General features: G+C 38.1%; 1 protein-coding gene across 1 annotated transcript in view; it reads right to left on the bottom strand.

The window, feature by feature from the left end:
* LOC136852026 (uncharacterized) overlaps positions 1 to 14,632 on the bottom strand; it is a 180,310-nt gene that overhangs the window by 118,916 nt on the left and 46,762 nt on the right. Inside the window, exon 4 of the mRNA XM_067126503.1 lies at positions 10,280 to 10,394. Coding sequence (XP_066982604.1) covers positions 10,280 to 10,394 — 115 coding nt within the window. The remainder of the gene's footprint in view (positions 1 to 10,279; positions 10,395 to 14,632) is intronic.

Here is a 14,632-nt window from a genome sequence, read left to right as displayed (position 1 = left end):
TCTGTTTGATACATGCATCGGCCTTTTGTCAGTATTTGAACCTATGTCTTCTGGGCTTGATACTTAGGAAAAAGGGACTTATCCATTCGACTATCACGAGAGATAAAAGCTGATCTGAACTCAGCTATATGTATTACTCCCACATTCAGGTTCTGTACTTGGATCTAAATCGGCCCATCTCCATCATGATAGCTGAAAGGTAAGTTTGTAACATTTGTCTATTTATGATAGTTTGGCAGTTATACGTTCGTGAATTTTTTATTCTCATATATGTTAGGCCACGAATATTCCTTAATATCGAATTCACTTTCTTTGGAAATAAGTTACATCCAAAAGAAACTACATCGGATAAGTGATCTGCCGGGGCCACAATTCGAACCTACACCTCTTAGGTTTGATACCCAATCAACTTATCCATTTGGCTAATAAAGAGAGATAAATAAATATCGACTCTGCTGTACATATTCCCGTTAAATTCAGGTTCTGTACTTTGACAACTAAATGTTGCAAACTTTGCAATCAGCTTTTATGGAGGAGCTGGGTTTGATTTTGATTTTAGTTACAAAACCTGAATTCAAAAGGAACATGTAAAGCAGAGTTGAAACCATCTGCAACCCTCTTGACAACTGAATACTTAAGTCTCTGTTCTTATGTATCTAACCCTACAGCCGTAAGTCCCAAAGTCCCAAAACTGGGCAGGGCACATACACTTATAAATAATCTAGTTTGGGTGTAAGTTACTCCCAAATTAAAGGGATTTCGATGTTAAGGGATATTTGTGGATTAACATTTGTTTATAAAAAGTCATGTATATATAAGTAACATACTGTACATACACACACACACACACACATATATATATATATATATATATATATATATATATATATATATATATATATATATATATATATATATATATATATGTATATATATATATATATATATATATATATATATATATATATATATATATATATATATATATATATATATATATATATATATATATATACATATATATATTATATTAGCTGACCAACATGGTTGTGGGAAAACTCTGAGTGACAGTTAATCATTTACCTTAGAAAGGAAGTAACATGTGCTGTGGTTTTGATTAACATGTTTATTTATTAATTACAGGAAAGAAAAGCATTTTCAGTGATAGTACACATACTTTACATGACGAAAGAATTCACAGGAGATGCAGGAAAATTTTTGTAAGTCGTGCTACTCAGCCCAATACTGAGCAAGTAACACATCAGCCTGCCACTGCTGCAGAGCCCCATCATTTTCGCACAGTTGATATGAGAAGTATATGAACCTCTGTTCTTGACACTCCATGTTTCACACCAGTCCAAAATGTTATTCCATGGCTAGGTCTTTGCCGAGACCTGCAGTAAATAAGGTACCCAGGAGGGTGGGGGTACTGGTTTGAAACCAGCGAAAACCTTCCTTGGGTCAAATGAGGGCCGTGTACAAAAATTTTGTCTAGATCGGTCTAGATACTGACTTTTTCATATTTTCTCACTTCTGCTCTCAATCTTCCTTCAAAATTCTGGATAAGGACACACAGTCAGGGTGTGGTTTCCATTTATTTCACTTGCTGCGGTCCATTTTGCCTGTGTCCCAGGCTTTGTCAAGCAAGAACTAAGGCACAAAAACATCCTCAATTCTATTTATAGCTTCAAGAGGATGGCAGCTTGGGATTGGGGGTTGCTATTACTTTTATTCACAATGCTCAGTTTACTAGGGGTAGTTAATGATTTATATTATATTTACATAATATGTTATTACATAATGTAACTACACTCTTGTATTAGTGTGACACTCTACTTTAGTTTCTTATATTGCTAATAAAACTATTAATTTCTTCGTCTGTGGTGTTTGAGCAGGGCTTGTTTTGGCTATGACCCTGACCCTGTCTCATGTCCCTGGGGTGGAGAGAGGGTAATGCCCTATCTCCTTCCATCTGGACGTTTAAGGTCGGTTTGTTTGTTGTTATACACACAGCATCCTGATATGTACTGCATTTGTATTTTATTCTGGTGTTGTCTATCAGTTCTTGTAATGATGGTTTCTTGTTGAGCTTGTCTGTGTAGTGTTGAAAGATGGCTCCCGTGATTCTGTGAGCATGGAAGGTGGCTGCATTGAAGAGCTGCTGGGAGAGGCTAACAAGACAAGTGGACACAACCAGAGTAAAATATTAACAACAAATTTAAAGCAAGCTGCCAAGGAGGTTAAAAACTATAAAGACATAATTATACCCAAAGGTGACAAAACAGCAGTGTATGTGGTAATGTGCAGAAAACAATATGAAGAGAAGACGAACAGCATTTTAAATGATGCAATAAAATCAACAAAGACCATACAGACCAATTAAAGAAGAAACTGGCACAACTAACAAAGGAGGCAAACAAACAGTGCCATAAGAACATTGTTATGGCACAGTAAACAGTCACAAAAACAATAACCTACTCAGACCGATCATATCCCAGATCACATCCCCAAGCTACAAATAGCCAAGACTCTGAACAACATAATCACCCCATACATACTGATGAAATACACACTAAGATCAGCAATGGAATTCTTAGATATTTTGAACACTAAAAACCCAACCAAAGAAATTGCATCAATGGACGTTGAAAGCTTGTTTACTAATGTGCCAGTAGACATCACCATAATCATACTCCTCAATCGCATGTACTGTTCACAAGCAACCCCACCACAAATCCAATTAAAGACCAGTAGAGCATGTTGAATAATTCTCCTTTGTGGGAGTAAAACAGTACTCCCACAAAGGAGAATTATTCTGCCAAGTAGATGGTGTAGCTATGGGTTCCGTCCTAGGCATTCTTGTGGTGAACATGTACATGGCCAATGTAGAGGACACCGTATTCAATAACCATGAAAGGCCTGAAATCTATGTAAGATGCATTGACACATTTTCATCGCAATAAACAACAAAGAAGATACACAGACACTGGAAAACATCTTTACAGAAAAAGCTGTGCTGAAATTGACCATAGAACACAGCGTAGACCAAAAACTACCATTCTTAGTCTTATTAGTAAACACAGGGACAATCAAAATGACTAAGGAAATACATTAAGAAGGGAGTCAAGCCATGAGCCCCCTACACCAACATAAAACATATAGGTATATTGCAAGCCCAACCTATTGGCATCCTTGAAATGAAAAACAGCACTTGTGGACCCATGCCAAAGGAGATGAAAACCGATGTGGTTTAAGAATTTATTTGCCTTGAGGAATAATCCAGACCTTCCAGTGAAAGCTACATCGGTAGGACATCAACTAACTTCGATGAAGATTAATTGCATACAGAAACACGGGAGCCATCTTTCAACACTACACAGACAGGCATGACAAGAAACCATCGTTACAAGAACTGATAGACAACACCAGCATAAAATACAAATGCAATACATATCGAGACCGGACAATACCAGAAGCTGTGTGTATATCAACAAGCAAGCCAACCCTAATCATCCAGATGGAAGGAGATGGGGCCCTACCGCAGAATTTCGTCATTTTGGGACAGTGAAAGGTAAACCGAAATCCACGTCTTTTTTGGAAACTCCAATGAATTTACCTCCCCAGTCTGCACCAGTGAAATGGTGCAGACCAAACAAGCCCTTTGACTTTTCCACTCCTATTGCTGATACTCAATGACAAACATCAATCACCCGTATTTCGCTCCTTTTCCAGTCAAAAAGTGAAGAGTTGTTGGGGATTCTAAGTGTCCATTTGCGACCAGATCCATTAGAAGCACCAGTACATCTGTATCAGGAGACTAAACATCTATTGTTTTAAATCTTGACTCTCTAATGATATCTAGAACATGAAGCGGAATCATTGCATCTGCCTCCTCATGGTTATGTGTCATCATGTCTTGTTGAAAAAGCTCAGAACAGTTGGACCTGATTTTTTCAACACAGGATACAACCAGATCTTGATTTGACCCCTCAAAAGCCTCTAGGAGAGCTTTAGCAAGCAACTCAGTCAGCTGGGATTTTGTTTTTGAGCTAGCTAGCTGTTCTTTCAGTGTAACCTTTGCAATATTCATTTCATCATGCACCAAGAACTCTATTGACGCAGAAATCCCCATTCTTCAGTGCGGCCCATGTCAATGGATCATCCTTTTCAAGAGGTTTCATCTGTGGACAGGCATGAGTCGGGCATATTTGAACAAATCATGTGCCATAAAGTACTTGATTTGCTCATTCAGTGCAGCTAGAAAACCTTCCCAGTCATTCTGTCGACTCGCTCGGATGAGGTGAAGAAGCACTTCAACTTTTGTCGCGTAGCTGTCCAAGAAGGTTGCAAGTTCCCCAGCACCAGGTGTGGACGTCTGTATCTCTTTGTAGTGGTTACAAACAGCTTCAAAATGTTCCAAACACTTTGGGTCCTGACCATGCAAGCCCTTTCTGAGCTCTCACACTGGAGTATCAGAGGACTGGGAGGAAATTCGCCAAGAACAGCATCAAATTTCATGTAAAAGCAAGCCAGTGCATTCATTATGTGGTATTCTACTCCTCTTTTGAATGACTTTCCGGTGAAGATAGCTCGCAAGGCTGCAGGAGAGTAGATGGATGTCTCAATAGCAACCGTATCAAGACCACTGCCCTCAATGTATTTTACTAGAGCATTTAAAGCAGCCATGGCTATATGCAATTCACAGCCCGGAGAACCCAGTTATTATTCCCTGTTGACTGCTGTATCTTGAGTGCCTGTTCATAGAGGTCAAGATCAAGTGTGATGACAGTCCTCCTTTCAGGTCCAACCACAATTGCCGATATTTCCTGAGTGTGTGCTAAAATATTACTTGCTGTAACTTCAAGGATCATGATTTCGCTGTTAAAATCTTGTATTTGTGATTTGACCCTGACCTTTTTGGGTGACATTGACCTCACAGGACCTTGAAACATATCCTAGAATAATTACCATTCAATAAAATACAAGTCTATATAATATAAGCTATGAAATACGGGCACACATCAATGAGATAAGTGCAAATATGTTTCAAAGTAATACAAAAAAAAAGTCAAGGTTATTTGGGGCTAATTTGACCCCCTAAATGAGGTAAAAAAATTTGTTACCGTTCATTTTTTAATTCCTCACATAAAATAGATTCAGAATCAGCCCTTGTCTCAATTTGGACATTCAAATCTTACGAGAGCACAATATATTATTAAGACAGAGCCTACCACACTAGTATGGCAATAATTATATACAAAAGAAAATGAGATGCAATACAGTGTGAAAATTCTAGAGGAATAATTTGAGTACGCTATGAAAATATTGCAGAAGGTGCTCGAGGAATGGGTGAGAAAACTTAAAGTCGATAGCTCTTAGTTCAGCTTCATGCCAAACTTTAGTTTCATTTTCATTATTGCCAACAGAGGAAATCTTTATAGGCTACTGACTTCTCATTCGTTTACAAACTAGGCTGGTGATTGGGAGGAAAACATTTGTACTCCCCCCCCTTTTTCTTTAAATCAGTAGGTCTTGTGTATTACCGAAGTGGCACTGCTGTAATTCAATGCCATATCTCTGAAGTACTATTGGAGCAAGGGTTTATTTCAGGACATGCACTGGCAAGCTATAAGTCATTTCATATCCGTAACTGATTCCTGGTGTGACTTATTTAATTCTCAAGTCCCTTACGATGAGAAACCGACAAGAAATTCATACAGGTTGAACTTGCAAACACAAAACTAAGTATTGGATTGCATGAATGATGCTGCTTCATCCATAAGGGTCTGTGAAAAGAAGAGGACTTTACCAGATTCAGAAAGGCTTGGTCATCTCTTCTAAGTCTCTGCCTAAATTGCTTGACAAGGTAAAAACAAAATTTAATAAATCCGGACTGTCTAGAAAATCACCTGTGTCAGTTAAGCATCGGGTTAGATCACATCTAGGGAAAAAATAGCTCCCTCTTGGGATCAAATTATAATACTGATGGCAGTTGTGAAGGCAATAATGTATCATCTGGTTGTTTTTTCTATCTCTTTGTCGATGGTAATGAATCTCTTGAACAGGAATGAAGCCTATCAGCAAAGATATTTTGCTTACCAATTAACTGGGATTCTGTTGGGGAAGAAAATGAAATCACATGCACCAAAGACATAAGGTCCAGTGATTTGGGAGAAGCTATAGAAGGAGGTCCAGAATACTTTGGAGGCTTTATTGTTCCTAAATTTTCTGAATATGGGTTCCTTGGCACATTTTCGCCAACAGGAGAAAACACAGGGAGAAGTGCAATAAGCAGAAGAGAGGGAGAGCTGAAGAGAACCATCAAAGACATTTTCTGAACAATTAAAAACCATGGATCATATGTTCAAATGTTATCATGGCGAAAACGGACTAAAACTCGTAGCGGTGCCATCAAAAGCTATCTACTTACATTAGGCACTTTATTCCTTTGCTGGATGATGTAATTACAGTACTTATTTTGTTCGTAGCCGTACTTTTTACAGTCTACGCATTTTGAACATAGATGTTACCTCCTCTAGCAAAATGGAAAATAAGCTGCAAAAATGTCAATTTAAATGTTAATGTAAACCATGTGGGAATGAATCAAATGTAAATATAGTTTATTAAGTGTGCACGTGTTAGTAGTTGAAATATTTTGTGTGTAGTTATGAAACAAATCTGTAGTCATATATATGCGCGTATAATACAGTACACACACACACACACACATATATATATATATATATATATATATATATATATATATATATATATATAGATATAGATATAGATATAGATTAGTAGTTGAAATATTTTGTGTGTAGTTATGAAACAAATCTGTAGTCATATATATGATATATATATATATACAGTACATATATATATATATATATATATATATATATATATATATATATATATATATATATATATATATATATGTATATATATATATATATATATATATATATATATATATATATATATATATATATATATATATATATATATATATATATATATATATATACATATACACACATATATATATATATATATATATATATATATATATATATATATATATATATATATATATATATACACATATATATATATCTATATTGATATTGATGAGAATTTTAATCTGCCTCATTTGGGTATTTGTATATAACAAGTGATATATTTCTATGGCATCTCTTATGAATGTAACAAAAAACACTTTTCATCATATTCTATGAATTGTTCTTATAGGTCAATAGATTACATAAATTATATCCGCCCTTTCTTTGCCAGTTTCCCTGAAACCCATTTTAAATTTCACAGGTAGTTGTATTCTCTCAATCACAAAACTCACCAATAGCTATGGCAGCACAATTTTTTATGTACAGTATATACCTCCTAATTGCGTCTGCATTTTGGTCTGAAAAATCAAAAGTTTCTGTCTCCGGAAAGACTAGCCGCTGAACCAACGGTCAGCTGTGACGTAACAAATTATCCCCCCACCACCCCCGGCTGGCTCACCCCCAATTTACCAGCACGTGGGTAGTCACCCCTTTTCTTTGGACCTGATGAGATCTAGAACGAAGGCATGTTCAGGTGTAGTAAAGAATTCGGAAGAAATGTTGGTGTCTATCAATGATCTTCTCTGAGTCCTCTGTTCTTTGTTATAGTCCTGGAGCTTCTAGTGGCAGATGACTTAGTGTTAGAGTACAACCAGGAGAAGCGGCTGTAGAAATGTTTAAAACGTGTAAGAGTGAAATACGAGTGCCTAAATGATTGAACTGTTTGTATTTTGCTTCCATGTCTTATTTTGCTTTTGTAATTCCCAGAAACTTTTTTAGGCTTTCAGAAAAAGCAGAAATTTATTTGTATCGAACTGCCTATGTTATCAAAGAAGGTTTTTGTGCATTTTTATTGTTATAACAAATTTTCTAATCTCTCTGATGAGTAAATTCTTAACCAGTTTTTACAACTTTGGAAAAATGTTGATTACATCTGTTGTCCGTACTAACAATTTGCCGACTGGTCTCTGTTGGCTACTGTGCAAACTTACACCTATAATAAAGGGGTACTTGTAATACTCCCTGCCATTTTACCGTATTGTGCATACGAGCATCATACATAGCACTTGCATATTGCAATGAATATATTTGGGATTTTAATTCTGATCATACTTGTGATAGTTTTTGTACTCTGACTATAGTCAACATGTTGTCCAATTACGGAAGGGTGAAATATCGTGCTTTCGGGTGGCAAGAGCAAAGGTCCGCCGTTAATAAGGAGACAAATGGAGACATACCCGTACCACGGAAGGGCATGAGGACAATTAACTCTGCCCAGAAGCTGGAAACGAGTGACCACCAGCGGTCAAGCATAAAATGACTCAGGAAGCAGTACAGATCTAAAACTTTGTCTACTGCTTGTTGAAACTGAGGCTGTATACATCTAACTTAAACCTTTTCGTTTCTTGAAACACGTGTGCACTGACGCGCGCCTTAGTGTCAGCTGGCGGTGGAGGCTTCTGTAGCTCTTACGTTATTATTAAGTTCTGGTTAAGGCATTAAAATTCAGTCTTACGTTGTCTACCAGACAATTCATGCAGGGGTTTAAAAACATATAAAGCAATCAGGTACTGTTTTGGTAATGAGTTTGCTAATGTTCCTATTCTAGTCAATATGTGTGTTAGATCGCATTAGCTAATCAATTGCGTGTTTTGAGTTTTGAAATGCGATTTGACTCCTAATTTTCCTGTTTACAAAAATAACGCGTAAATTATCAGTAATTTATTCCCTGTTCGCATTACAAAGATAAAAGAGCGGGTAATCTTTAAGTATTTGGAACATCTTACAACTAAAATATGCCTGTTGTAATATATAATGAAAAAATGGACAATTCACTCCCTTAAATTCAAAACACAAAATGTGTAGACCTTAAAGCATAAGGTCATAACGGTTAGAGGAAAGGTTCATAGAGTTTAAAAATGAATAAATTGACATCAAATATAAAAAATTTCATTAAAATATTTCGACATCACCCATATTCCAGGTCCCCATCGTCCACCCCTCGAATATCAGCCAAAGATTTCCTCTGGAGGAATCTGTTACTAATTAAAATATCTGGGTCAGTGCAGCGGAAGGCGCCCTTCCGTCGGCATCCCATCACATAGGTACACCTTTCCCTCTAATATCAATCAAGTGGTTCAGTGCCTCATCACGTTTTTTTTTATATAACCAAGTGACAAAAATTCAAGTTGAGAAAAAGAAATGATAGTAAACGTCTGCTTCCATCCATGCATATATATATTTTTTAAAGATTCAACATACTTTTCTTGCTGCATAAATCGCTTCAACATTTCATCTTACAGGCATGAGATTGTCTTCTAAATGAGCACATGATTTACCTATCCCTATAAATTGCTCGTCAAGCCATTTGTAATTATAGATTAAAAATAACAATACAAGACTGAGACGTGGACTTACCTCTAAATTCCTCGGCAGAAGCTATGTAAAGTTAAGAGTTTTTGAGTGAAAATGCTATATGTGAAAGTGGGCAAAAACATAATCAAAATAAAACCTTAACAACTTCTTTGTCTTTGAAACATAACTTTTTGTAGAACCCTTTGACAGCCTGGCTTGAAGTGATTCATCTTAAAGGTCTAATTCAAAGGTATTATAAGAAGTGACTCATCTTAAAGGTCTAATTCAAAGGTATTATAAGAAGTTAAGAAAACACAACAACCTCAACATTATCAAAGACCAACAAAATGAAAATGATTGCTAAAGATCCGGGAGATATCTAGACGCTAAAACTATTCAGGTCAAACTTTGACGTCGGGCAAGAAGGAGCCTCCATTTCAAGCCTTGCTTATATCCTCGTGAAATGCTAATGCAAGTTTTAAGTTAATGAGAAAAAGCAGAAAATAAACTAATGCGAAATAGGACATATGCTTTGTCACTAGAGTAACATAACGCAGTTTCGTGTACCTTCGGAAAAGGTACATGAAATTGCTTTCATTGAACGCTCCTGCACCAGAAGCACTAAAAAAAACATAAAATACATAAATGCTAGCCTAAAATTAATAGAGTACCATCTACATCTTTAAAAGGTACGAAATTATATTTTTCAAAGAACACTAACAAATCTTAAGGTCCCTAACACCACCCTGGATCTCCTCCGCAACGCAGAAAATGATCCGATCTGCGTTCCCCAAAAAGACTCTAATCATAATATGAATAATGACAACAAGGATAGTCACCCTGATAATTCATTCCCTTACCTGGAACGCTGCAAGAAGCACAGTGATCCAAAACGTAGCCGATGGTTTCCAGCGACATATTTCCATCTAAGATGACTAAGGGAGCGACAGCCATTTCTGCTTCGAATTTCTTGACCTATAAGGAATGGAATCGATAAATAAAGGATGGTCACTTAAACCGCTGCAAATATTTACCTCTACTGCAATCTCTACTGAGTATTGAGAATATTAAGAGAACTGATAAAAACATGGAAAAATTAAACTTTGCCTGAGCAATGATTTATTTTCTTATATGGCACATTAAGCACCGAACATTTTATTTCTCTAATATATGCAAAAAGTTATGTTATCTGAAGCGGATGGATGTAATGTATTTTGCATGAAATGTATTGTCTGTTCCTTTTTAAGAAATACCAAAGAAATGGAAATGGAACAAAGGTAAGAAAATAAAAAAATTTTCCCTTATATGGCAACCACATTGATATTTACGTACCAGGGAAACCTGCGGTAAAACACAAGCGTGAAAGTTAGTTAGTTTGGCAATCTGAGTCTAACATAACCTAACCTATTCTTGAGGGTATTTAAAATGATTTTAGACATTAATATTCTTCATTGTTCCTTTATCAACCCTGTGGGGAAAAATCCCCTGGGTGCATATCATCTCTTTCCCCTTCTGGCAGGGTCCAGGTGGCAGTTTTCATTTTATAAAATACACAATTCGTCAAGTGTGTCTGTTAGTGGCGAACATCACTGCTGAACTCATGTTTAACTGACAGGTTTGCCAACCAATCACGGAGCAGCTTTCAATCACCTGCTTTTACGTAATGGCCATCACTTGTCATTGGGTCTCATTGTACACCTGACTTACCTACCTGTGACCACATATCCACCCGCATGGTGTATGAAAAGCAGACTTGATTCCAAGAATAAATCAGCATGTTCCATACACCTGTGTATTTACCTTACACTGGTGACCTCTTAGAGTAACCTGATAGATAAGCATAACCCCTTAGTGACTAATGGACTAAATGTGGCTATGTTCTACCAACCAAAGAGCCACTAACACCCTAACTATGGCTCTTCACCTCTGACTCATTTTTCAGATAGAGCACAAGGTGATACTCCAGTACCTTGGCAGATTACTCATGGTTTTGTATTATCCCTGGTAACTAGCAGTCTCACTACCAAGGTATGAAGTCACCAACCTTAACTAAGATCACCCTTGGTAGACCTAACGTGGTTTATGCAAAACCCTCATGGCGATTAACAGGCTAACTACAGTCATGCCTACCAAGAAAAAAAGCTCCTAATGAACTAAATACAATGTATAGCTCTGACTCACACTCTTTTGAGAGCTCCGAAGATTGTAATGATAGCATGGTAGACCCAAGCACGGTTCGTACATAACCCACAGATGGTTAATGGACTAACGACAGCCATACCTACTGCTATAAAGACAATTGTGTAAGGAAGAACATTACAGGATGTCCATGGATGAAATAAACATAAATTTTAAACCTCTGCTTATTCCCTTTCTTGTTGACTGAACCTTCTGTCTGGTTCTGGAAAGTAGAAATACAATTCTGCCTCTGAAATGTCATGAGTTCAATCAAGGAGGCACCACATATACTTGAAGCCATGCCAGATTTCCTCTTCCGCCACATCATTTGCTGGCTGGATGTGCAAGGTGAGAGGATTGCATATGAAGACCTCAGATTCTTTATAGCAGAGATCTCCCTACTACCACCAAACTGTGCATGATCAGCCCTCAACTTGCTGAACACACTACTGGAAGATATGTTGGCGAGGGTACCCTGTTGACTTTGCTGAAACTCGACACAGATAGAAAATAGAAGTTTGCCCTGGGAAGGGAAATATGGTTATGCCACATACCAACAAGCATTTGAGTTGCCCTCCACAACACTGAAGGAACATCCATGGTGCAACTATTGAAGAAGGCTGATGAACTGCTGGAGACATCCAAAGCCTAGACACATGCCACCCATGCCATCTGTGAAGCCAGAGAAGACAATGACCAGGACCAAGATAACAACAGCACAAGCCAACTCTGTACAGAAGCCCCCATTCAAGCTGACAAAAGGGACTCCCACACCCAATGGGGCTCTGTATACACCTTCATAAATTTGGGAAGGCAGCCAATAACTGGGTCTCTGGATGCAGAATGGAGAAAAAACAAGTAAGACAGACCCCCAAAAAATAACACAGCTCATCATACAACATCACAACACAATGGGGCACTTGTTTACTTCGTGTTCTGCTGCTCACCTCCAGGGATACTACTTGACATGAAGAAGGCCTTCAAGGAGATGGAATTGATGGGCTTTTAACAGAAGGCCACCAGCACTTTGGCACCCCCATTGCATATGGTGGAGAAACCAGATGGACCCCTGTCACCCCTGAAAATATTATAAGCACTTCAATCTCCATACAGTGACCAATACCCACCCCCCAACATGACAGGCACCTCCATCCTCTATGGGGCAAAAGTCTTCTCCAAGTCATGGTGCACCAAGAAGACATTGCAGAAAACACAACGTTTGAGACCTACACCTTCAACTGCTCGATGATTGTCCTTTAGAACCCAGGGGCCACTTTCCTCCAACCGTTTGGTAGCACCATCCCCATGAATCATTGCTGGGTTTGAGGTATGGGACAAACTCCATTCAAAAAGACTTGGTGACCCAGGAACTTGACAGATGGGACCCTGATTACTCACTTGTTGGGGCGTACTGCTATGACAGTATCATGTAGAAAGCTTTTGATGTTCTTCTAAATTCCTGGAGAAGATGAGAATGTTGTAAAATTAGCAGCCACAGAAGGGCCCCATCTGTCGAGTTCCTGGGTCATCAAGTCTCTCTGACTGGAGTTTGTCCCATATCCATCCCCAACAGTGATAAAAGAACTGAAAAAATTCATGGGGATGGTAAATCATTACCAGTACTGATTTCTACCAAACATCACCCAAACCATAGTCCCACTATATGGCGCCCTCTCGACTGGAAGCCCATTCAAAGAAATGGAAGACATTCTGGCAGATGCTGCCACTCTGGTCTTACACAATCACAGAGCCAATCTCATTCTCATGATGGATGCATGCAATGTTGCATTAGGGGCAGTCACTGAGTCATCATTAAATGGAACAACTCACTTATTTAGGCTTTTCAGTAGGAAACTAACATTCATGGAGAGGAAATATAGTAACTCTGACAGAGAATTTCTCACTGTGAACTTAAGCACCAGACTCTTCTGAAATATAACTGAGGGTACACACTTCGCCACCATAATAGATACCAACCTCACATTCAAGACATACTCCACCCAACAACAATGATAACTCTCAGCCATTGCTGAATTTGGGAGCACAATTCAATATGTACCAAGTAAGAAAAACCTAGTGGCAGACATGCTATTTAGAGGAAAAATTACCAGAGTCCAGTTTGGGTGGAACTATAAACTTGCTGACACCTAACTTCAAGATACAGAAACCAATCGCTGCTGTATGTCAGTTGCAAGTCTCTTGTGACTGAGGTGCTTCTCCTTATAGTTGGAATATTCTCTTTGGCACTAAGATCCTTCCAGAAAAAGGTCTTTGACCAAGTGCCAAGATCCTGCTAGAAAAGGTTTTCAACCTCTTTCAGGAAGAACAGCAGCCAAATTAGTGATGCAGAAATTCACCTGGCACAGAGCCAAAGGAGGCCTCACAATATGGGCCAAAAAGTGCCTCAAGTGCCAGAAAACCAAATTGTCTAATATACAGAATGCCAGAAAACCAAACCCCCCCAAATGATGCTTTGTACAGAGGACCAACATTCATTTAAAAAGATCTTGGCTCCCCTGGGCAAATCAATATTATCAAATATCCATCATACAACTGCTTAAAATCCAGCTACAATACCCAAGTGGAAAAACACAGCAATTCCTCAGAACTGCATTCTTTACCAGGCTTGACAGTCCTGACTGACAGTCCTGACCCTACCCTGGGTACTCCCTGACCTGTGCACCACTTCCAAAGAAGAATTCACCAAACTAGAACAATCTGTGTGATGGGAGAATTCTTCCCTGCTGACAAGGCTGAACAACCTAACGAACAGCTAGTGGGACTCTAAGAACTCATAAAAAAATACAAGTTGTACATACAGACATACTGAAGTAAGTAGAAAACCTCTGTCCCAAATCAGCTGAGCACCTGCAAATTCATTATCCTGTGGACTGATGCCCACAAACCAACTCTCATACCCCCACACAGTCCTCTACCCTGTCCTTGAACAGAATGACAGCAAAAAAATATTGGTCTCAATTGCCAGGTTTAAGCTGGTTTACTTGGAGGCTGATGACAACCTCAATCACCTTCTA

The sequence above is a fragment of the Macrobrachium rosenbergii genome, chromosome 3 (genome assembly GCF_040412425.1).
Source record: "Macrobrachium rosenbergii isolate ZJJX-2024 chromosome 3, ASM4041242v1, whole genome shotgun sequence".
Taxonomy (NCBI): Eukaryota; Metazoa; Arthropoda; class Malacostraca; order Decapoda; family Palaemonidae; genus Macrobrachium; species Macrobrachium rosenbergii.
This window is presented reverse-complemented; position numbering and strand designations above follow the sequence as displayed.